At 42.9% G+C, this 26,268-nt stretch overlaps 1 protein-coding gene across 4 annotated transcripts in view; it reads right to left on the reverse strand.

Moving 5' to 3' along the window:
- Positions 1-23,312: 23,312 nt before the first annotated feature.
- ELMO2 (engulfment and cell motility 2) overlaps positions 23,313-26,268 on the reverse strand; it is a 50,648-nt gene continuing 47,692 nt past the window's right edge. For all 4 annotated transcript variants that reach the window (XM_069752239.1, XM_069752237.1, XM_069752238.1 and 1 more), the window contains 6 exons: positions 25,681-25,844; positions 25,174-25,286; positions 24,978-25,085; positions 24,819-24,901; positions 24,645-24,722; positions 23,313-24,257 (listed from right to left, as the gene is read on the reverse strand). In XM_069752239.1, the coding sequence (XP_069608340.1) occupies positions 24,057-24,257; positions 24,645-24,722; positions 24,819-24,901; positions 24,978-25,085; positions 25,174-25,286; positions 25,681-25,844 (747 nt within the window). In that variant the 3' untranslated portion in view covers positions 23,313-24,056. The remainder of the gene's footprint in view (positions 24,258-24,644; positions 24,723-24,818; positions 24,902-24,977; positions 25,086-25,173; positions 25,287-25,680; positions 25,845-26,268) is intronic.

Genomic DNA, 26,268 nt, shown 5'->3' on the forward strand with positions numbered 1-26,268 from the left:
ACCCTCAACCTACTGTCTCCTTCCCCATAATCCTGTAGAATGTAAGCCCGCAAGGTCAGGGTCCTCGCCCCTCTGTATCAGTCCATCATTGCTAGTTTGTTTACTGTAAGTGATATCTGTAATTTGTATGTAACCCCTTCTCATGTACAGCACCATGGAATCAATGGTGATATATAAATAAATAATAATAATAATAACTAATGGCAAAAACTGTCCACTTTTGAGCTGCTGACAGGTTCTGACACCTGAATAGCAAAATCAAAAAATCGTATTATTTCATTGCAAACAAGCTGCTCAGCACTTTACAATTACAAATGCCTTCTCACAAAATTAGAGAAACATCAAAAAGTTACTTTATTTCAGTTCTTCAATACAAAAAGTGAATCTAATATATAGTCATTACAAACAGAGTGATCTATTTCAAGTGTTTATTTCTGTTAATGTTGATGATTATGGCTTACAGCCAATGAAAACCCAAAAGTCATTATCTCAGTAAATTTGAATATTTTATAACACCAGCTTGAAAAATTATTTTAAAGGGAACCTGTCACCTGAATTTGGCGGGACTGGTTTTGGGTCATATGGGCGGAGTTTTCGGGTGTTTGATTCACCCTTTCCTTACCCGCTGGCTGCATGCTGGCTGCAATATTGGATTGAAGTTCATTCTCTGTCCTCCATAGTACATGCCTGCACAAGGCAAGATTGCTTTGTGCAGGCGTGTACTATGGAGGACAGAGAATGAACTTCAATCCAATATTGCAGCCAGCATGCAGCCAGCGGGTAAGGAAAGGGTGAATCAAACACCCGAAAACTCCGCCCATATGACCCAAAACCAGTCCTGCCAAATTCAGGTGACAGAGTCCCTTTAAAATCAGAAATGTTGGCCTACTGAAATGTATATTCAGTAAATGCAGTCAGTGCTTGGTTGGGACTCCTTTTGCACCAATTACTGCATCAACGCGGTGTGGCATGGAGATCAGCCGGTGGCACTGCTGAGGTGTTATGGAAGCCCAGGTTGCTTTGATAGCAGCCTTCAGCTCGTCTGCATTGTTGGGTCTGGGGTCTCTCATCTTTCATCTTGACAATAACCCATAAATTCTCTATGGGGTTAAAGGGAACCTGTCACCCCCAAAATCAATGGTGAGGTAAGCCCACCGTCATCAGGGGCTTATCTACAGCATTCTGTAATGCTGTAGATAAGCCGCCGATGTTACCTGAAAGAGGAGAAAAAGACGTTATATTATACTCACCCAGGGGCGGTCCTGCTCTGATGGGTATCCAAAAAGATTTCGTCTGGCCACACCCTACACCAGTACCGTCTCTATGGACAACAGGGCGCACGTCCTCACCAGGGGGTCCATCCCAGAAAGAGAATCCAAATATACAGTGGGGCAAAAAAGTATTTAGTCAGTCAGCAATAGTGCAAGTTCCACCACTTAAAAAGATGAGAGGCGTCTGTAATTTACATCATAGGTAGACCTCAACTATGGGAGACAAACTGAGAAAAAAAAATCCAGAAAATCACATTGTCTGTTTTTTTAACATTTTATTTGCATGTTATGGTGGAAAATAAGTATTTGGTCAGAAACAAAATTTCATCTCAATACTTTGTAATATATCCTTTGTTGGCAATGACAGAGGTCAAACGTTTTCTGTTAGTCTTCACAAGGTTGCCACACACTGTTGTTGGTATGTTGGCCCATTCCTCCATGCAGATCTCCTCTAGAGCAGTGATGTTTTTGGCTTTTCGCTTGGCAACACGGACTTTCAACTCCCTCCAAAAGTTTTCTATAGGGTTGAGATCTGGAGACTGGCTAGGCCACTCCAGGACCTTGAAATGCTTCTTACGAAGCCACTCCTTCGTTGCCCTGGCGGTGTGCTTTGGATCATTGTCATGTTGACAGACCCAGCCACATTTCATCTTCAATGCCCTTGCTGATGGAAGGAGGTTTGCACTCAAAATCTCACGATACATGGCCCCATTCATTCTTTCATGTACCCGGATCAGTCATCCTGGCCCCTTTGCAGAGAAACAGCCCCAAAGCATGATGTTTCCACCACCATGCTTTATAGTTGGTATGGTGTTTGATGGATGCAACTCAGTATTCTTTTTCCTCCAAACACGACAAGTTGTGTTTCTACCAAACAGTTCCAGTTTGGTTTCATCAGACCATAGGACATTCTCCCAAAACTCCTCTGGATCATCCAAATGCTCTCTAGCAAACTTCAGACGGGCCCGGACATGTACTGGCTTAAGCAGTGGGACACATCTGGCACTGCAGGATCTGAGTCCATGGTGGCGTAGTGTGTTACTTATGGTAGGCCTTGTTACATTGCTCCCAGCTCTCTGCAGTTCATTCACTAGGTCCCCCCGCGTGGTTCTGGGATTTTTGCTCACCGTTCTTGTGATCATTCTGACCCCACGGGGTGGGATTTTGCGTGGAGCCCCAGATCGAGGGAGATTATCAGTGGTCTTGTATGTCTTCCATTTTCTAATTATTGCTCCCACTGTTGATTTCTTCACTCCAAGCTGGTTGGCTATTGCAGATTCAGTCTTCCCAGCCTGGTGCAGGGCTACAATTTTGTTTCTGGTGTCCTTTGACAGCTCTTTGGTCTTCACCATAGTGGAGTTTGGAGTCAGACTGTTTGAGGGTGTGCACAGGTGTCTTTTTATACTGATAACAAGTTTAAACAGGTGCCATTACTACAGGTAATGAGTGGAGGAAAGAGGAGACTCTTAAAGAAGAAGTTACAGGTCTGTGAGAGCCAGAAATCTTGATTGTTTGTTTCTGACCAAATACTTATTTTCCACTATAATATGCAAATAAAATGTTAAAAAAACAGACAATGTGATTTTCTGGATTTTTTTTTCTCAGTTTGTCTCCCATAGTTGAGGTCTACCTATGATGTAAATTACAGACACCTCTCATCTTTTTAAGTGTTGGAACTTGCACTATTGCTGACTGACTAAATACTTTTTTGCCCCACTGTAAATGAAGAAGAGGACAGCGCCACACCAGGGAGTGAAAAAGCAGCTCACATTTAATTCTGCCTTCTGCGGCAACATTTCGGTCAGAAGACCTTTGTCAAGCACAGTACAGCAGCAATCCAAAGACCATTATAAATCCTTAAACCCACCCATTAATTAGCTAACAGCCAATAGGGATCATATAATAAAATAGAAAAAAACATACATCAATATAACCCACATAAACACAAGTAAAAACAAAGACACATGAATAGCAATCCATACAGATCAACATCTAGCATAGCATAGTCACCCCTGATCGCTTTTATACATATAATATCACTCGAAATGCAGCATAACGTTCCCAGCACATAAAATGTAAACAGACCACATCCTCCTATCCGGGCAATGCATCTATAGTTGTCATAGCACCGCAGGTCTGCCCCTGGGACACGCAGCCCAATCAGGACACAGTGTTGGTCCCATGTGACCGCAACTTACCCAGCAGGCAACGCTCCTCATTACACAGACCTACAGGTGCTGTTCCAACCGTGCAAATCCCCTGAAAAAAGTCCGCCCACATATGTCACAATCCACCCCCCAGTGTACACCGCCGTAGCTCCTCAATCAGCAGGGGATATATGGCACAGCGCCAATCACCACACAAGTCCAACGTCATCTCAGCAACTGCGCATGTCTCAATTGTAAATACGCCCATAAGAATCCGGGCTCAGCGTTGCATCATGCATAAACAGCACAGTCCTCCAGAGCTCCAGTGCGCATGTCCCAATTCCGATATTCAACAGCTTCTATGCGCATGTCCACAGCTGATCTTTGTAGCACTTGTCACAGAAGTTTGCCAAAGCATATCTCCTTATTCCAAGTCCACAGCGCACGAAAAAACAGTACATCCGGACAGTATAAGTGGGTATATTGCACATTCCTTATAATACTTCAATTTATACTGGGATCATTACTCCTTATGTTCGCCGTGTAGAACCTAAAATAAAATAAATTCTAGACACACTATACAAACAGCAATATCATCAATATCATATATAATGGTATAACTCTGCATATTATTGGGGCCACATTCCATAAGAGTACTAATAGGGGAGTGTAGATACATACATATACCATATGTCACAGAACTTTAACTATAATTTGTGCCGTCATCAATAGAGTGAGCAACTTAAAGCTGAACTCCAGTAACGGAGGCACCTAACAATTGATATAAAGGCATACTATACATATCACCAATGAAATACACATCAAACCCACCATACCGTATACATGGAAAAGAGTTTGAAGGAACCAGATACTGTGGAATATTACATCTAGCTATTCATATATCAAAAAAACAAAAAAGTGAAAAAAGAAACACTATAATGTGGTTAAAAGCAATATACCGACGAGAAATTTACAATAGATCCACATCATTCTAGAGGAGACAACTTTGCTGGTATTCAATATTAAGTCCCCTAGGGGAAAGTGTATCCAGCTCAAATATCCACTTAAGCTCCTTTTTCTTCAAAAGAGAGATACGGTCCCCACCGTCATTGCTAGTTTGTTTACTGTAAGTGATATCTGTAACTTGTATGTAACCCCTTCTCATGTACAGCACCATGGAATCAATGGTGATATATAAATAAATAATAATAATAATAACTAATGGCAAAAACTGTCCACTTTTGAGCTGCTGACAGGTTCTAACACCTGAATAGCAAAATCAAAAAATCGTATTATTTCATTGCAAACAAGCTGCTCAGCACTTTACAATTACAAATGCCTTCTCACAAAATTAGAGAAACATCAAAAAGTTACTTTATTTCAGTTCTTCAATACAAAAAGTGAATCTAATATATAGTCATTACAAACAGAGTGATCTATTTCAGGTGTTTATTTCTGTTAATGTTGATGATTATGGCTTACAGCCAATGAAAACCCAAAAGTCATTATCTCAGTAAATTTGAATATTTTATAACACCAGCTTGAAAAATTATTTTAAAATCAGAAATGTTGGCCTACTGAAATGTATATTCAGTAAATGCAGTCAGTGCTTGGTTGGGGCTCCTTTTGCACCAATTACTGCATCAACGCGGTGTGGCATGGAGATCAGCCGGTGGCACTGCTGAGGTGTTATGGAAGCCCAGGTTGCTTTGATAGCAGCCTTCAGCTCGTCTGCATTGTTGGGTCTGGGGTCTCTCATCTTTCATCTTGACAATAACCCATAAATTCTCTATGGGGTTAAAGGGAACCTGTCACCCCCAAAATCAATGGTGAGGTAAGCCCACCGTCATCAGGGGCTTATCTACAGCATTCTGTAATGCTGTAGATAAGCCGCCGATGTTACCTGAAAGAGGAGAAAAAGACGTTAGATTATACTCACCCAGGGGCGGTCCTGCTCTGATGGGTGTCTCAGGTCCGCTCCGGCGCCTCCCATCTTCATTCCATGACGTCCTCTTCTGGTCTTCACGCCGCGGCTCCGGCGCACTTTGTCTGCCCTGCTGAGGGCATAGCAAAGTACTGCAGTGTGCAGGCGCCGGGCCTCTCTGACCTTTCCGGCGCCTGCGCACTGCAGTACTTTCCTCTGCCCTCAACAGGTCAGAGAAAGTACGCCTGCGCCGGAGCCGCAGCATGAAGACCAGAAGAGGCCGTCATGGAATGAAGATGGGAGGTGCCGGAGCGGACCTGAGACACCCATTTGACCAGACCGCAGCGGGACCGCCCCTGGGTGAGTATAATCTAATTTCTTTTTCTCCTATTTCAGGTAACATCGGCGGCTTATCTAGAGCATTACAGAATGCTGTAGATAAGCCCCTGATGAAGGTGAGCTTACCTCACCATCGATTTTGGGGGTGACAGGTTCCCTTTAAGGTCAGGCAAGTTTGCTGGCCAGTCAAGCACAGTGATACTGTTGTTTTTAAACCAGGTATTGGTACTTGTGGCAGTGTGGACAGGTGACAAGTCCTGCTGGAGAATTACATTTTCATCACCAAAAAGCTTGTTGGAAGAGGGAAGCATGAAGTGCTCTAAAATTTCCTGGTAGATGGCTGCACTGACTTTGGTCTTGATAAAACACAGTGGACAGTGGCATATCCAGTGGGGGGCAGCCGGGGCATGTGCCCCAGACGCAGCCGACATGGGGGCGCCAGCAGGCCGCCTGATGATGCGCCGGTCCAAGGAGGCTCCTCATCAAGTCATTCCCAGGGGTCGGCAGGGGAGGGGGGAGCGGGGGCTGTCTTATACTCACCTGCTCCTGGCGCGGCCCCTGCCTCCCCGGTGCTGGCAGCTTCTTCCTGTACTGAGCGGTCATATGGTACCGCTCATTGCAGTAATGAATATGTGGCTCCACCTCCAATAGGGGTGGAGCCGCATATTCATTACTGTAATGAGCGGTAACGGTGACATCTCAGTACAGGAAGAAGCTGCCGGCGTTGGGGAAGCAGGGACTGCACAGCGCCAGGAGCAGGTGAGTATAACGGGAAGGGAGAGCGCTGCGCTATATTCACCTGCTCCTCATTCCAGCCGCCGCTCCGCCTTTAGCGTCTTCTGCAGTGACGCTGAGGTTAGAGGACGCGGTGACGTAGTTAGTGCGCGCCCTCTGCCTGAACGTCAGTGCAGAAGACGCTGAAGATTGAGCGGCGGCTAGAACGAGGAGCAGGTGAATATTGAAAGTGCTGGGGGCCTGAGCGACAGAGAGGTGAGTATGTGATTTTTTTTTTTTTATCGCAGCAAATGGGGCAAGTGTCTGTATGGAGCATCTTATGGGGCCATAACGTTTGTGCAGCACTATATGGGGCAAGTGTCTATGTAGAGCATCTTATGGGGCCATAACGTGTGTGCAGCATTATATGGGGCAAGTGTCTGTATAAAGCATCTTAAGGGGCCATAATATTTGTGCAGCACTATAACAGGGCAAGTGTCTGTATGTAGCATCTTATGGGGCTACAATGTTTGTGCAGCACTATATGGGGCAAGTGTCTGTATGGAGTATCTTATGGGGCCATAACGTTTGTGCAGCATTATATGGGGCAAGTGTCTGTATAAAGCATCTTATGGGGCCATAACGTTTGGGCAGCACTATAACAGGGCAAGTGTCTGTATGGAGCATCTTATGGGGCCATAACGTTTGTGCAGCACTATATGGGGCAAGTGTCTGTATGGAGTATCTTATGGGGCCATAACGTTTGTGCAGCATTATATGGGGCAAATATCTTTATGGAGCATCTTATGGGGCCATAATCAACATTTCTGCAGCACTATATTGGGCAAATGTGTCTATGGAGCATCTTATGAGGTCATTATTAACCTTTATGCAGGATTATATGGGGCTCCTGGTTCAATATGGATATTCAAAAACACAACCTACTGATGTCTCAATTAATTTTACTTTTATTGGTATCTATTTTAACATTATGGGGATTCAGGAATGTACCTTGGCTTGGTCATACAGTTTCAATAGAGTTAAGGTTCAAATGGGGGAGGGGAGCGCCAAACTGATCCTTTGCCCCAGGTGCAGGAAAGGCTAGATACACCTCTGACAGTGGACCTACACCAGCAGATGACATGGCTCCCCAAACCATCACTGATTGTGGAATCTTCACACTAGACCTCAAGCAGCTTGGATTGTGGCCTCTCCACTCTTCCTCCAGACTCTGGGACCTTGATTTCCAAATGAAATGCAAAATTTACTTCAATCTGAAAACAACACCTTGGACCACTGAGCAAGTCCATTTCTTTTTCTCTTTGGCCCAGGTAAGACACTTCTGGCGTTGTCTATTGGTCATAAGTGTCTTGACACAAGGAATGCGACACTTGTAGCCCATGTCCTGGTTACATCTATGTGTGTTGGCTCTTGAAGCAATGACTCCAGCAGCAGTCCACTCCTTGTGAATCTCCCCAAAATTTTTGAATGGCCTTTTGTTAACAATCCTTTCAAGGCTGCGGTTATCCGGGTTGCTTGTGCATCTTTTTCTACCACTGACGAAGCCACCAAGAGCGGCGATACGCGTAGGGAGTTGACAGACCCTACCTCCTAGTGAGTATCATTATATGACTATTGCATTTTGTACTAGGCAGTGCCAGCAGAGATTGCTCTGGCAATATCAGCTATTTTCATTGTTTTATATGGTAATGCATACCTATGCTTCTAAATTTGATATTAGATATATTGCATAGTGAATATTTCTGTGGGATATTTGGCAGGAATTGCATTATTTATATATCATATTTTATTGTTCTTTAGAATGCCAAATTTCACTAATTAACATATTTAGCCGGAGCTTTTCCTGCTGGTATCTGCTTGCACTAGATAGACTTACCTTGCATGTATATTCACGGAGGCATGTTGTTTAGGATCATTTTTCCTTAAGGGTCTGTCTGTTCATCACATCCCCATATCGAGAGGACGTTTATTATATGTGTACAGGCATATGTTTTATGCTGTTTTTTAAATGGTTATAGATGTTTTTAATGTCAAGCACTGTGTGTGTTTTTGGGTCTCAATAAAATCTTGATTATTTAATAGCATTGTGGCTCAGTGTGCACCGTTTTTTGCGCTTCTTTTTCTCTCTCTTTGCATGTTACTTCAGGCGCATAGGTAGCACCAGGCATATAAGATGTTAACACCTTGGTGGTGCCCGCTCAACTCTTTTTCTTGTACATTGGCTGTAAGCCATAATCATCAACATTAACAGAAATAAACACTTGAAATAGATCACTCTGTAATGACTCTATATATGAGTTTCACACTTTGTATTGCAGAACTGAAATAAATTAACTTTTTAATGATATTCTAATTTTGGAAGAAGCACCTGTAGGTCCACTTCAGTTTCCCCTGGCCTGCTGGACGACTAGGATTTTCCTTATGAAAATGGCTAAGTCAAGTGTGGAGAAGCCAGAGAGGATCTGCACAGAAGGCGCTTACCCCATGCTCTCTAGTAGAGTTGAGCGAATTTGTTCGGGTTCCATATTATATTATAGCGATTACGGAATAAGCTGCAGAGGGAACCCGGCTTCCTGGATCGCGCCGGCTGATCGGCGCTGCAGCTGCATGTTTCGCGGCTGTGTCATAGTCACAGCACATGCATGGAGAGCCCAGCAAACAGGCTCTCCATGCATGTGCTGTAACACAGCACAGCCGCGACACATGCAACTGCGGCGCCGATCAGCCAGCAAGATCCAGGTAGCCGGGTTCCCTCTGCAGCTTATTCGGTAAGCGCTATAGCTTGCCGAATAAGAGGGAACCTTAACAAATTCGCTCAACTCTAGTCTCTAGCTCTAGTACCATATTCTAGCCAAGGCAAATGATAATCATGACTAGAGATGGGTGAACCAAAACAGTCACTGTTCAAGCCTGAACATGGAACACTAACTTTTTGCAGAAGTCCAGTACGGTGTTCAGGATAAGTCCGTGGTGGCGAAGAGGAGAGAGAAATAAAAAACAGTGTTTGCATTGATATTCAAATGTGTCTGTCAATCAGAATTCTCTGTTACTCCAGCTCTTTTACCTGACCAGCACCACCTCCTCCGGCTTGATTGAGGACTCCTTTGCCTGAAGTCACATAGCATAGAGACTGTCAGACAAGCAGGAGGACTGGACAGGGAATAGAGCTGGAGTGTCAGAAGCTTCAGATCTACCATAGCCACTCATCCTATATATAAATGATCTATATAAGGGAACTGAAGGTAAACTATTCAAATTTACAGACTATGAAAAGCTAGGAGAGATAGTGAACACTAGAGAAGACAGAGAAAGGATTCAGAAGGATCTAGATAAGTTTGAACAATGGGCGGCGACTAATATAATGGTATTTAACAGAAAGAAATGCAAGATTCTACATCTGGGCAAGAAAAACAAATTACATCTACAGAATGGGAGGAATGGAACTAAGCAGCAGCACGTGTGAAAAAGACTTGGGTATACTAATAGATCATAGACTGCACAAGTCAACAGTGTGATGCCGCAGCAAAAAAGTCACACAGTTCTAGAATGTATTAAGTGAAGCATAGAGTCTAGATCATGTGAAGTAATTATCCCCCTCCTTCTTGGTCAGGTCTCATCTGGAATACTGTGTTCAGTTCTGGGCACCACATTTAAAAAAAAAAAACATTGAAAAACTGAAGCAAGTTCAAAGAAGAGCTACCAGGATGGTGAGGGGACTGCAAAGTATGTCCTACGAGGAAAATGTGAAAATGTTTAGCTTGCAAAAAAGAAGACTGAGAGGAGACTTAATCACTGTCTACAAATATCTGAATGGATGTCACAGTGTAGATGGATCATTATTATTCTCATATGCACATACAAACATTAGGAGCAATAGAATAAAACTAAAAGGGAGAAGATACAGATTAGATATTAGTAAACAATTTTGCAAGTGTGAGTGATCAATGAGTGGAACAGGCTGCCAAGAGAGGTGGTGAGTTCTCCTTCAATAGAAGTCATCAAACAGAGGCTGGACAGACATCTGTCTGAGATCGTTTGGTGAATCCTTACATTGAGCAGCGGGTTAGACATGATGACCCTGGAGGTCCCTTCCAACTCTAACATTCTGTGATTCTGAGATATAGTTGGGGAGGGGGAATATCCTGCTGATAGATTCCTGTTAAGTTATGTTACAGACATTTAGGCAATGTGCACACTCTGTGTATTTGTGTGCGGATTTTTCCGCACTGTTTTTGCAAAATCCGCAGGTAAACCGCACTGCAGATTATCCGAGGATTTACCGCGTTTTTTGTGCGGATTCCGCCTGCGGTTTTACGCCTGCGGATTCCTATTGAGGAGCAGGTGTAAACCGCTGCATTTCCACACGTTTTTTTCCGCAGCATGTGCACTGCGGATTTTGTTTTCCATACGTTTACATCGTACTGTAAACTCATGGAAAACAGCGGCAGATCCACAGCTTCAAATCCGCCGCGGATCCGCAGCAAAATTCGCAACGTGTGCACATAGCCTTAGAGCCTCCTTGTGTATACACCAGAAGTATTTATAGAGCTCATTTTACTTATAAGCAAATTGGGAAATTAAAACTTAAAACTTTTATTATACTAAATAACAATAAGTACATATTGTCTCCCTAGAGTGGAATCTACTCTTTATATGCATATGGAAATACATATCACGGTTGCCTAAGGGTATGTGTCATCCGGATTAACTGCGGATTGAACGCTGCGTACAACCACAGATCTCAACCCGCAGCGTCCAGATATTGTGGAGGGGATTTTATGAAAGCCTATCTCCACTATGATTGTGAACACGCACCCGGCGGCCCTGCATTTACACACATGCGGCACTTCTTTTTAGAACGCAGTGTGTCTGTTTACCTTGCGGCGACGCTCCGTCGCCGCAAGGTATATAACAGGGTCCTATGTATAGGGTGCAGAGATTCCGGATGTGTACAATGAACACATCTGGAATCACCGTGCGTACAGAAGGGGGCGGCGCTTTGGGCGGAGCGGGTTTTGCGCTCCGTCCAAAGCGCCAGCAATCCAGACAGTGGACACATACCCTAAGAGGATACTGGCTAATTGTGAGAATAATTTATACATGCGACCCACAATTGAGAATGGGGGTCGTCAGTGATATTTGAGTGCTTTCCTAAAATGATATATAAATACTACACAGTGAACCCAGGTTTAATAATGAGGCAAGGTTTTTTCTGGTAGTATTGCAAAATGTACGGCGGTACTCTGTATTTTGTAATTTTACTTGGCATTTTTACTTGTAATTTTACTTGGCACTAATATTATGCACTAGCACATTGGCACTTTTTCTGTATATTTAAGGATTTTATTTAGTATAGTAAAAGTTAAGTTTTAATATCCCAATTTGCTTATAAGGATTATGTATTATTTTGGGTAATCAAAAGCCCCGGCTGACGTATAGAGCTCATTTTACCTAGAGGCAAAAAGAGTGTCCCTTTGGCTACCATTGGCCATTATGCACGAGTATGTTTTATCCCTGCATTGCTGAATAGTGTATTAGACTTTACTACTTCATACAAAGGCATACAGCAAAATAAATGTATATGGTGCAGCCTATTGGACATGATTGGCTCTGTTGATAAACATAGCTGTCCTAACAAAAACCCTAACATTTGAGAGGGCAACAAAGACAACGGTACTCCTCCAACCTGACGCCCTGGAAGAAGCAAAGCAAAACGTGCATCGGGGTGGAGGAATGCAGTATTACCTTTTACTTGGATCTCTGCATGACCTATTATATTATCCATAGTGTATTTACCAGGTTTACTAATTTAGTCAGTAGCTGTCAGTTACCTTATATATTGCTTATAAACGTTTTCTTACTGCGTGTCCTCTTGGCACGAGGTACCTTATTTTTATTTCTCTATTGTGTATTTGTATGACTGTTAATAAAGAATATTTTTTTTTATATTTGTCACGATAATGTAAATATGCCATGGTCGGAGTAATTTTTTGAGAAGGTCCCATGGTTCCAGACACACGCTGCGATTTCACTCCCCCTACTATACAGCTGTAATGTGAGACCAGCATGCCAGCAACCTTCACTGAGGAATTTTATGGCTTCAAACTGAAAGTACAAGTAGAAGTATATGGAAAATGTAAATATCATAGCACAGATTAATGAAAGAAGTGGGACAAATACATTTTTGACATGTGCCCTGGTAGCACTACCAGCCAGTGAGTTTTCTAGGTTCCAGAACCAGCACAAGTGAGAAACGGATTACTATGTAACTTGGTCACCCAGCTACCCCATGTCTATACTTAAACGAACCCCTGTGTCACGCTGAGCATAACGACACGGGTGTCGTCTTTCTACGAGGTCCATACACCGAGATATGCAGGATGATGGTTTTTCATATACTCAAGAAAGAGGAGTATAGCTCTGCCCACCCCATGAGGTCATTCGGGGTCTTTTGCCGAGGGATTCAGCTACGACAGGCGGTGCAATTTGACCTGAAGATTTTGAGGAAGTTCCCCTTCCCCCCAGCCGCCACATGGCGTACCATTGAATGACATGAAAGAACTGTAAGTTGATTTCTTCCGTTAATCCCTGTTTATTTGTAATTGCTTGTACATACGATACTTGGCTTCTTTTATAATATCTTTTTACCCTTTTGTAAAACACTGCCTACCTTTTGGAGTAAAATATATAAAATTACTAGCTTTGTTTCTCCTTGCTCTATAACGTACTGTCACGTCCTCTGAAGTGAAAATCGCTAATTTGGGTTGGCTCCGGGCCAGTTATTAATTAAGAAATCAGAGCTGGTGTCAGCTGATTTGTCCTGCGCGTTTGGGAAACCTGGTAGCGACGGACGGTGTTGATTATTGTTGTTCCCGCCTGAGTGGGAGTAGTTTTATCACCCTCGCTGCAGTGTGCCCATTAGCCAGTACAAAGTAAGGCAGCCTTTCTGGCGAATAATTATCCTAGGAGCAGTACCCTGTCTGACCTGAGGGTAAGGGGGGTGCCCGAGAGCTGCAAGTTCCAAACCGGAACTTGGGAAGTGAGATATAGATAAATCGCCTTCAGAAAAGAACTGGGCAATCAAACAAACCAAGTTCATGACTTATTAGTGTGAGCGGTGGGGATGGTAAAGATATCCTCACAGTGATTCGTGACAATACTTAATACATTTCTGTACACTTCTTGATCCTGAGACATCAATTGTCCTTGGAGGTTATCAGGTTTCTAATGATTGGCTCGGTGTGAGGCTGCTTGCGCTCGTCCACTAATCGGACAGGTGCAGGAGCTGCCTACACATGGACCTGAGGTTCATGTGTAGAATACCCCTTGTGCTCAAGCACTTAGGCTGAGGGGGGGGAAGTCAGACGGACATTTAAATAGGACCAAGATCGGAACGCAGTGCATGGACTGGCCAGAGGTTCTCCTGATAAAAGTGTGACAGTTTTATGTATTCCTATGCAGCTGACACATTCGGGTTAGGAGAGCCGCCGGACAGTCAGAGCATTGTGTTCCGATCTCGGTCCAGTTTAAATGGCCATGTGGCTGCACCCTAATATCAGTCTGTTTACCAAACTGTACAGCATGAGGACAGAAAAACCGTTCATATGAATTTGGTCTTAGGCAGGTTAGTCGAGGAAGAAACTTATAAATACCCAAAAAGAAAAGGGCCAAAAACTAAAGGGGATACTCCCAACAACTATATACCGTATTTTCCGGCGTAAGACGACTTTTTAACCCCTGAAAAAAAATCTCAAAAGTCGGGGGTCGTCTTATATGCCGGGTACGGCGTGTGCAGGGAGAGGTCCTGTATGGTTCCCATGATCTGGAGGAGACTCTCCTTCAGGCCCTGGGATCCATATTCATGTAAAAAAAAAAAAAAAAAGAATAAAAAAAAATACGGGATATACTTACCCTCCGACGGCCCGCGGCTCTCAGCGGTGCAAGCGGCGGCCTCCGTTCCTAAGGATGCATTGACCGAAGGACCTTCGATGACATCACGGTCACGTGATGTCATCGAAGGTCCTTCGCTCAATGCATCCCTAGGAACGGAGGCCGCCGCTTCCCTCCTTGAGAGCTGCGGACCGTCGGAGGGCAAGTATATCCCATATTTTTTATTTTTATTCTTTTTTTTACATGAATATGGATCCCAGGGCCTGAAGGAGGGTCTCCTCTCCTCCAGACCCTGGGAACCATCCGCACCGCACACGCCATATAAGATGACTGGGCATATAAGATAACCCCCGTCTTATACGGCGAGTATATCCCAAACTCCATATTTTATATGGAAAAGTTGGGGGTAGTCTTATATGCCCATTCATCTTATACACCAGAAAATACGGTAAATCCAATAAACAATGGAATTCAATGTGAATTCAAAAACAAAAATAATTAGAAATTATTTTAATTACTGATGTGTCACTTTCCAAAGAAGCTGATGCAAAACGTGCGTTGGGGTCTATACTCTACTTGCCCCAGGTTGATACGTTCCTTCATTAGTATATACAGTATACTATATTTCAACTTGTCATTTTAAGCTTATCTGTATTTGCTGTCTCATTGTTTGGCTTTTTTTTATATGTTTGGCTTTTTTTATCTACTGCCTTGAGACATCTATGTGTATGTTTATTCTGTGAAATTCTGTTCCACATTATTGCTGCCACTTTTTGGCAAGAAGATGCACAGTTTGAATTATATAGACCTAGATCAATCACGTCATTTTACCGTGTCTCTTTATTTTGTAATTCTGATTTTTTTTTCATCTTAGTTTTATGTACAGTGGGGAAAAGAAGTATCTGATACACTGCTGAATTTGCAAGTTTTCCCACCTACAAAAAATGGAGATGCCTGTAATTTTTACCATCGGTACACACCAACTGTGAGAGACAGAATCTAAAAATAAAAAAAAACAGAAAATCACATTGTATGATTTTTAAATAATAAAATTACATTTTATTGCATTAAATAAGTATTAGATCACCTACCAACCAGCAAGAATTGTCACAGACCTGTTAGTATTTCTTTAAGAAGGCCGCCTCCTCTGCACTCATTACCTGTATTAATTGCATCTGTTTGAACTCGTTACCTGTATAAAAGACACTTGGAACAAAATTGTAGACCTGCAAAAGGCTGGGATAGGCTACAACACAAAAGACAAGCAGCTTGGTGAGAAGGCTGTTTGTGCAATTACTAGAAAATGAAAGATACACAAGAAGACTGTCAATCTTCCTCGATCTTTGGCTCCATGCAGGATCTCGCCTTGTGGGGTAAGGATGATTCTGAAAAAGGTCAGGAATCATCAGCCTAGTAATAAACAGGATTAATGACCTGAAGATAACTGGGACCACAGTCTGAAACATTAACGTTAGCAACACACTACGCTGTCATGGATTAAAATCAGGCAGGGCACACAATGTCCCCTGCTCACGCCAGCACAGGTCTAGGCTCACTTGAAGTTTGCCAATGACCATCTGCATGATCCAGAGAAGGCATGGGAGAAGGTCATAATGAGACTAAAAGAGAAATTTTTTATTATCAACTCCACTCGCCGTGTTTGGAGGAAGACTGATGAGTAAATCCCAAGAACACTGTCCCAACCGTGAAGAATAGTGGGGTAAATCTCATACTTTGGGGGTGCTTTTATGCAAAGGGGACAGGACGACTGCACCGTATTGAAGGGAGGATGGATGGGGTCATGTATTGCAAGATTTTGGCCAACAACCACCTTCCCTCAGTAAGAGCATTGAAGATGGGTCGTGGCTGGGTATTCCAGCATGACTATGACCTGAAACACACAGGCAGGACAACTAAGAAGTGGCTCTGTAAGAAGCATTTCAAGGTCCTGGAGAGGCCTAGCCAGTTTCCAGACCTGAACCCAATAGAAAATCTTTGGAGGGAAATGAAACTCAATGTTGTACAGCCCCGAAAACTGAAAGATCTGGAGAAGATCTGTAAGGGAGGAGTGGGCCAAAATCCCTGTTGCAGTGTGTGAAAACTTAAAGAATGGGCAGTGTATCAAATACTTATTCTCTCCACTGTAGTGTGCACATACCCCAAGCATTCAACCTACCTGAAGAAAATAAGTACCAGTAAGGCTATGTTCACACTTTGCGGATTCCACTGCGGATTTTTCCGCAGCAGAATTCCAAAATCCGCAGTGAAAACCCGTCGCGGTTTTTACTGCGGATTTATCGCGGTTTTTACTGCGGTTTCTTCTGCGGATTTTCATCTGCAGTTTCCTATTGGAGCAGGTGAAAATCCGCAGAAAAGAAGTGACATGCTGCAGAATGTAATCCGCAGCGTTTCCGCGCTGTGTTTTCCGCAGCATGTGCACAGCGTTTTTTGTTTCCCATAGGTTTACATTGTACTGTAAACTCATGGGAAACTGCTGCGGATCCGCAGCGGTCAAATCCGCTGCGGATCCGCAGCAAAATCCGCAAAGTGTGAACATAGCCTAAAGCTAAGGAATAAGGCAGATTAACACAATCGGGTCCTCGGTTGCATAGATTGGCTGCAAGTCTCAGGAGGCTGTTGAGTTTAGGTTGGGAGACTCACAGTCGGTCTGTGAATCTACGGAACGTGAAACACGGATGTGAGGGGTAGTGGCTTTTTAGACCTCATCTGGCAAATTCACATGGAAGTTTATTCTGCATAAGAATAGCCACAGTACAGACATTAACCCCTGGACATGTCATGTCTCTCCCTTTGTTGTAGGCGTAGGCTCTGAGCCAACATTTTTCCCGGCACATGTCAGCTGTTATGAACAACTGGCGTCTGCCCCTAACAGCCGCGGGTGGAATTGCGATCCACCCTCGTCTTTTAACCTGTTAAATGCCGCTGTCAGAGATTGACCTAATGTGATCGACCTGGAAGTGCGTCACTAATCCTGCCCATTGATGCCTGTGTCACATGACCGCGGGTCAGTAATGGTTTGGCATTACAACCAGGGGTCTGCAGCAGACCCCTGTGGTTGGCATTGCCAGATTGCCTTGGTATGAGCACCGCCCAGCGGTCGGCGCACATAGAAAGTGAACATTTCTGCTACACACAAGCAATTTGGTCATCGCCTGTGTGTAGCAGAGGCGATCGGATTATTGCAGCTTCTAGTCTCCCATGGAGACTATTGAAACAAGTGAAAAGTAAAAAAAAAAAAAATGTTCAAATCACCCCCTTTCGTCCCATTCAAACTAAAACAATTAAAAACAAAAAAAAAATACTGTATATTGTGGAGCAACGGATCACAGGAGGCAGGAACTGGGAGCTGCAGCTAAAGCCGGTGCCCACTGCTAAAGAGAAATGAATATTCACTGCACTGGCAATGAATATTCACTTCTCTTATAGCACACGCACAGTTACAGCCGTCGGCTTCCAGAGGTGGCGGGCTCTAACAGGTGCCTGCTAATTAAGGTAATGAATATTCACCTCTCTCCACTCCCATAGGCTGGAGAGAGGTGAATAACAATGAGCGTGGACATATGATCGCCCGGACGGAAGAGCTGCTGTAAGCCGGAACCAGATGCTGCGAGGGTGCGCAGGGAAGGTAAGTAGAACTTTTTATTTTTTTTAATGCTTTTCTCATGGGGGTCCATACAAACAAGGATGGGGATGAGGAACCATGCAGGCAAGGATGGGAATAAGGAGCCACGCATACAAGGACGGGAATAAGGAGACACGTTTACAAGGATAGGGATAAAGGAGCCATGCATACAAGGATGGGAATAAGGAGCCACGCATACAAGGATCGGAATAAGGCGCCAAGCATACAAGGATCGGAATAAGGAGCCACGCATTCAAGGATCGGAATAAGGAGCCAAGCATACAAGGATGGGAATAAGGAGCCATGCATACCAGAATAGGGATTATTTAGGGGAGAATGCATACCCGGCTTATACTTGAGTCAATAAGTTTTCCCCCAGTTTTTCAAAGCAAAAGTAGGAGCCTCAGCTTGGGTCGACTTATACACGAGTATATACGGTACACATAATTGGTATCGTCGTGTTCAGAATCGCCTGATCTATCGAGATATAAAAATAATTAATCTGATCGGTATTGAAGAAACACCGTGAGCACTACTGAGATAGCTGCCAAAGTAGGTTCTAACACCATACACGAATATAGAATAAACCTGACACTCAACTTTGTGATGAAGATTTATTTAATGCAGTCCAGAAAGTAGTACACAAAACGTTTTGGTCAAATTAACCTTCATCAGTTACCGACTGCTGAGTGAATGGTGGATAGAGGAGATGGTAAACTGTATCCTCCCGTATGAACCAGCGGTGGATGCCGCGTCACGGGAGGATATGCGTGCACACGGTTGTAAGATACTGTATAGCACCGGCAATACCCTGGTGTATCAATTATACACTTTAAGAAGATACTTACGCGCCTTGGTACAGTTTACCATCTCTTCTATCCACCATTCACTCAGCAGTTGGTAACTGATGAAGGCAAATTTGACCGAAACGTTTTGTGTACTACTTTCTGGACTGCATTAAATATATCTTCTTCATTACAAAGTTGAGTGCCAGGTTTATTCTATACTAGCTGAAGAGCCCGGCGTTGCTTGGGCATAGTAAATATCTGTGGTTAGTTATAGCACCTCACTTCTCTTATTTTCCCATCACGCCTCTCATTTTCCCCATCACATCTTTCATTTTACGTCTCACATCTCTCATTTTCTCTCTCACATCTCTCATTTTCCCCCTCACACCTCTCATTTTCCCCCTCACACCTCATTCCCCCCGAACACTTGTCATTTTGACCTCACATCTGTCATTTTCCGATCACTCCACTATTTTCCCTCACACCTTTTCATTTTCACCTCACACCTCTCATTTTCACCTCAGTATATACATGTTTGTCATCTCCCTTATATATAGTATACACCTGTATGTCATCTCCTGTATATAGTATATACCTGTCATCTCCCCCGTATATAGTATATACCTGCTGTGTCATCTCCTCCTGTATATAGTATATACCTGTATGTCATCTCCTCCTGTATATAGTATATACCTGTGTGTCATCTCCCCTGTATATAGTATATATCTGTGTGTCATCTCCTCCTGTATATAGTATACTAGATTGTGGCCCGATTCTAACGCATCGGGTATTCTAGAATATGCATGCTGTAACGGTGCAGATGCCAATCCCGGACACACACACACACACACACACACACATTCAGCTTTATATATTAGATTAATCCAATCGGTAAACGGCATAGCGAAAAAAAAAAAGTAAAAACGCCAGCATTACCTTTTTTTGGTCACAAAATGGCATTGAAATGCAATAACGGGTGATCAAAAGATCCTATCCACACCAAAATAGCATCATTAAAAACGTCAGCTCTGCATGCAAAAAATAAGACCTCACCCAGCCCCAGATTACAAAAAATGGAGGTGCTACGGGTCTCGGAAAATTATGCAATTTTTTTTAAAACAAATTTTGGATTTTGTTTTTAAAACAAATTGTGGATTTTTTTTTTACCACTTAAATAAAAAAAGAACCTAGATATGTTTGGTGTTTATGAACTCGTAATAACCTGGAGAATCCTAATGGCAGGTCGGTTTTAGCATTTGATGAACATGGTAAAACAAAATAAAAAAAAACAGTTGTGGAATTGCATTTTTTTTTTGCGGAAAAATAAAAACGTTAAGGTTCTGGGAAAAAGAGAGCGAAAAACAAACGCAAAAACGAAAAAGGGCTGTGGAGTGAAGGTGTTAAAGTTAGGGACACAAGACACTAAATATAGGAAGTAGCACATATCTGCTTCACTTGCACTTCAGCCATCATTGATATCGGGCTCAATGTCAGGACTCAACCAAACGTCAGTGATTTTTATGGTAAGCAAAAGAAATTGTCCAGAGTTTTCATCAGTGTTTCGGATCAGAGTTTCATCAGCGTCAGTTTTTATCATCAGTGATCTTCTTATATGATTTTAAAAATAAAATACAAAGCTTGCCATATTCACTGTATTGATAAATCTGGATAGCGCACAGATTGCACACTGATGCCATTCATGTGCTGTCCATGACTTTTCAAGGACTCAAACATACTGTATATGGGACATTTTGATCAGTGGCCCAGGTCAAAAGCAGACATGTCTCCATGTTTGTTTGTTTTTTTAACACAGTCATAAGAACAGCTACATGCATAATAATGAGTAAATGTTCTGTGAAAAACACAAATAGAACACACACATAAAAAACATTGGAATGAGAAGTGTAAATGAACACTTGATTGAATTTTTTGTTAAATTTGGAGAAATGTATTATGTTGTACCATTAAATGCTGTTCCTGCAGCTCCTCTGAAGTTTCAATTTGCTGGTACCAATTTTGCAAACAAAAATAATCAATTAGACAGAACCATGACCTTACTAGACAAAGTATTGGAATGGGTCCAAATGGCCATCTATGATGATATCCAGTGACCAATTGGATTACTCCAAACATTTCTGTTTAACCCCCTCTAATTCCTCCTCAGCTGACAGGGCTGATTCACAAGTCTGATTTTCACATACCAGTGCTATCTGGGTTTTTCACGGATAGCACTTGTACCTGTGATCGTCTATGGGGCCGTTCACATGTCTGATTTTTTTGAGAACCGATCAGTCTGTAAAAAAAAAATCACAGAGACAGGTCTGATTTTGACCCAAGGGTTGGATCATAAATGGCAATGGAAATCAATGGGTCTGTGAAAAATCGGAAAGCAACTGGATGACATCAGAGTGTGGTCTGATTTTCTCGGACTGTCAGAATGGAGAAGGTGGAGATTTTTTTTTCCACATACAAGAAAAACCTGATGACACCAATACCATACTCTCATCAGATTCATCGGTCCGTTTTTCTAGTAGTGGAAAAATCAATTGTGTGAATGAGCCCACAGGCTGAATTTACACTGTACGAGTATCAGGGTTTCTAGAATCACTAATTTCCTGACAATTGGGCTGTGTAAACAGGCTGCCAGACACCTGATGAACGAGCAAAATGCACTTATTTTTACATCTGCTCACAAATCATTGTTCTTGGCAGCACATAGTCAATGGAGAAATAATAGAAATTTTACTGTATATCTTTTCCAGCTTCATTAGAAAATACATGCATCTACCACCCACAATACTTACAGTACAGACCAAAAGTTTGGACACACCTTCTCATTTAAAGATTTTTCTGCATTTTCATGACTATGAAAATTGTACATTCACACTGAAGGCATCAAAACTATGAATTAACACATGTGAAATTATATACTTAACAAAAAAGTGTGAAACAACTGAAATTATGTCTTATATTCTATGTTCTTCAAAGTAGCCACATTTTGCTTTGATGATTGCTTTGCACACTCTTGGCATTCTCTTGATGAGCTTCAAGAGGTAGTCACCGGGAATGGTTTTCACTTCACAGGTGTGCCCTGTCAGGTTTAATAAGTGGGATTTCTTGCCTTATAAATGGTGTTGGGACCATCAGCTGTGTTGTGCAGAAGTCTGGTGGTTACACAGCTGATAGTCCTACTGAATAGACTGTTAAAATTTATATTAAGGCAAGAAAAAAACAGCTAAGTAAAGGAAAACGAGTGGCCATCATTACTTTAAGAAACAAAGGTCAGTCAGTCCGAAATATTGGGCAAACTTTGAAAGTGTCCCCAAGTGCAGTGGCAAAAACCATCAAGCGCTACAAAGAAACTGGCTCACATGAGGACCGCCCAAGGGAAGGAAGACCAAGAGTCACCTCTGCTTCTGAGGATAAGTTTATCCGAGTCACCAGCCTCAGAAATCGCAGGTTAACAGCAGCTCAGATTAGAGACCAGGTCAATGCCACAGAGTTCTAGCAGCAGACACATCTCTACAACAACTGTTAAGAGGAGACTTTGTGCAGCAGGCCGTCATGGTAAAATAACTGCTAGAAAAACCACTGCAAAGGACAGGCAACAAGCAGAAGAGACTTGTTTGGGCTAAAGAACACAAGGAATGAACATTAGACCAGTGGAATTCTGTGCTTTGGTCTGATGAGTCCAAATTTGAGATCTTTGGTTCCAACCACCGTGTCTTTGTGCGATGCAGAAAAGGTGAACTAATGGACTCTACATGCCTGGTTCCCACCGTGAAGCATGGAGGAGGAGGTGTGATGGTGTGGGGGTGCTTTGCTGGTGACACTGTTGGGGATTTATTCAAGATTGAAGGCATACTGAACCAGCATGACTACCACAGCATCTTGCAGTGGCATGCTATTCCATCCGGTTTGCATTTAGTTGGACCTTCATATATTTTTCAACAGGACAATGACCCCAAACACACCTCCAGGCTGTGTAAGGGCTATTTGACCAAGAAGGAGAGTGATGGGATGCTACGCCAGATGACCTGGCCTCCACAGTCACCAGACCTGAACCCAATCGAGATTGTTTGGGGTGAGCTGGACCACAGAGTGAAGGCACAAGGGCCAACAAGTGCAAAGCATCTCTGGGAACTCCTTCAAGATTGTTGGAAGACCATTCCCGATGACTACCTCTTGAAGCTCATCAAGAGAATGCCAAGAGTGTGCAAAGCAGTCATCAAAGCAAAAGGTGGCTACTTTGAAGAACCTAGAATATAAGACATAATTTCAGTTGTTTCACACTTTTTTGTTAAGTTTATAATTCCACATGTGTTAATTCATAGTTTTGATGCCTTCAGTGTGAATGTACAATTTTCATAGTCATGAAAATACAGAAAAATCTTTAAATGAGAAGGTGTGTCCAAACGTTTGGTCTGTACTGTATATACTGGCATGTTGTGAATACATATTCTTAACGCAATCTATATCTTCTTATTTCTATACAGTGGTGCTGACATAACTGGGAATAACCTGGAGGTTAACTTCTGATGGACTTACAGAGCACCAATAACATGGAGACTCACATGTCAGTCAATGATTTATTAGTAACCTTACATTACATATTATTTTGGATGTCAGCCACCTGTACCTTGACATATCCTGAAACATTCACATTCACCATCCCATTGGTCATTTACAGGTTTATGGGATGAGATTCGTACCTCGTGAAGAAGACTTTTGTACAGAAATGAAAAAGTCCTCCATGTTTGCACCAACTTCTTAAGAAAGAAGAAGGTATGACAATAAAATGAAAGGCTCGCTGAAATCCTGGTACAAGACAGAAAATGCCTCACTGGCAAAATGAAAGAGGAGAACCGATTGTGCTTTGACGTAGCGCATTGTGCACAAATGCCTGTGATTGTGCCACACTCCATTATGGAGGGGATGATAGGGAGCAGCAATCTGATTGGATAAGCAATCTCTAATATTAAGGCAAATATGGAACTGAACCGATTTGGACCCTACAGAACTACTGACCATAGAATAAGCAGCATCCTTCAGTACCTAGTAGAAAATGGAGCTGGAGAAACAGGGCAGCTGGTAGTTGGGAACTGTAACCCAGAATTTCATGGAAGACCCTCACTGCTCTTCTGCAGATATCTGTCCAATGGGAGCTCTTCTGAGGACTGGGCCTGTAGCTGGGTGGTGGGCATGGATCTGTAATACATAAGCCCCCCTCCCTCAGGGCAGACCTGGTGTGTTACACAGCTTGTTAATGAGAGGTGTCTCCCTACATGGGTGTGGACGTCCTCCATGCTGTGGTCCAGATCAGCCATAGTGGTAGACAAAGTCATAACTGCTGGGCTCTTTGGGGATTGGAGGAGGCACCTCAGGAATCTGTATGTTCTCCAGATCCAGCAAACGCAGTTTCATCTCCATACTCAGCAAAGTGTCCATGTCACTGCGGGTCAGCTCACTGCTCATCTCTCTGCCCAGGAGAGCATTCACTCCATCAATCCAGATGCAGTACTAGTGAGAACGAGAGTTGAAAGGTCACATATTTTGTCACAAAACAATTCTAAAAATGGGTTTAAAAAAGGCAGGCTAATTATTGGGAAAACGGATTTCCAGACTCCTATTTTTCAAGCCAAGATAACCTCCAGTCTCTGTCTACAGAGAGGACTAAAGAGAAAGGTAGACAAACGTGCTCAGCGCTCAACATGTCTATAGAAGTTAGTGAAACAGCCAAGCATATATGATGAAATGACAGTCACACATGTTCTAGACCTCCTATACCAGCAGCGGAGCAAGCCAGGGGACCACCATTTTCCATAGGCTAGATGCCAATCAGACGTTTTTTACATGAATATCGTGGATAAATCTCTTTAATTGAAGAGCCAAGACACAACCACTTACCTCATATTTATTTGGTGCAATGAAGTTTAAGGTCTCGTCTGGATCGTACACGATGGAGAAAGCCAATTCCAACACCTCCTACAAAAAGGGAATAAAGTGATGTTGCAAAAATGTGTGTGAGAACTTGGCGTATAGCAAGAAAGTCCAAATATATAAATATACAGCAGCAGCCACCTTATTCTGCTTCAGGGCACTCTTTTCCTTCATGTGCGGGCAGTCCTTTCCTGTGAGCACAGCCTTAATATCAGCAACTGGGACTGCAAGGAAAACGATTTTAGTGAGAATATGATGAACACTTCTGATCTAAGCAAACCAGCCATTCCGTGGTCTTACTCTTCTCCTGCAGAGATTCATATGGCACCTCTCCTTGTGCATTCTCCTCTAAGTCTCCGTAGTGCAGAACCTTATGATTTAAGGCCAAACGGCAGAACCAAAACCTCTCTGTAACAAAAGTAGTCATTAGCCAATAGCCCCCCCAAACCCTGTCAAATATGGAGTTAATAAATCTGGATTTGACATTTCCTATTACCTTGCCTCCGGCGGTTGCCTACTTTGCGGAAGCTGCTTCCTTCACATAAACGGTTCAGTCGCTGCTGTTTGATTAATTCCAAAATTTCTGGTTGGATTTTCTCCCGTAACTCACTAAATGAGAAAAAAGACATTTGGATCCCATCCTTGAGAAACTCTGTAAATATGTTGCTTTACATTTCCTGCACTGTGCATGAGTTATAGGGGTTGTCTAGCATTCGGCATTGGGAGGAGAGTGGAATACTCATGGAAAGTCACACCTGCATAACCCTGCCAGGACGAATGTACAATCAGGCACATGTTTCCTTATAGGTATGAGCAGACGCAGCATCATCGCCTTCCGATAAAGAAGAGAGGGGTACTAGACAACCCCATTAAAGACTATAATACAGTCCAATTCAACAGGCTTCAGAGCTGACAAGCCCCAATATTCCATGATCTGCCAATAAGATTTAATACCTATGAAATGTCATGAGGACAGAGCAGCAGAAGTAAATCGGTTACTCACACGATGGGTGGAGACTGGAAGTCATCCTGGCTCAGTCGCTCAGACTGGCGCAGGCGAAGAATTTCAGTGTAACTCAAACCACGAAGCTTGTTTTTCAGTTGCTCCAAAGAGTTGGGTTTTGAGGGCAAAGCACGGGTTATCTGCTCCCTCACTACCTGCATCACCTGAAAAATAGTGGAGGAAAATCAGACAATTTTTGAAAGCCTTAACCAAGGCTGCTGTATGGGGGCATAAGTTCAGCCATTAAAATACCAGGGGAAGGACAATGAAATAGACAATTTGAAATAGGACAAAGATTTCTAAGGAGGCAAACTGGCATTAGCTTATTGGTTTATTGAAATTTTAGAACATTCAACCGGAGCTACTGTACCGCTACTTCAGCTTTAGTGGACCGGACAAGCCGCTTACAGCAAGTTAGGTATTAAACGGTTACGAAAAAAACTCTTAATGAAGTTGTGATGTGATATACACAGTAACACCACAGAGAAGCTACACTGACCAGCACCACTATATAATTATTGCGGCTGATCTAAAATGACTTCTGTTCATCAAATGGTCACAGTCTTATAAAGTCCTGCTTCGTATTTC

Source organism: Ranitomeya imitator, chromosome 2, assembly GCF_032444005.1.
Source record: "Ranitomeya imitator isolate aRanImi1 chromosome 2, aRanImi1.pri, whole genome shotgun sequence".
NCBI classification, from domain to species: Eukaryota; Metazoa; Chordata; class Amphibia; order Anura; family Dendrobatidae; genus Ranitomeya; species Ranitomeya imitator.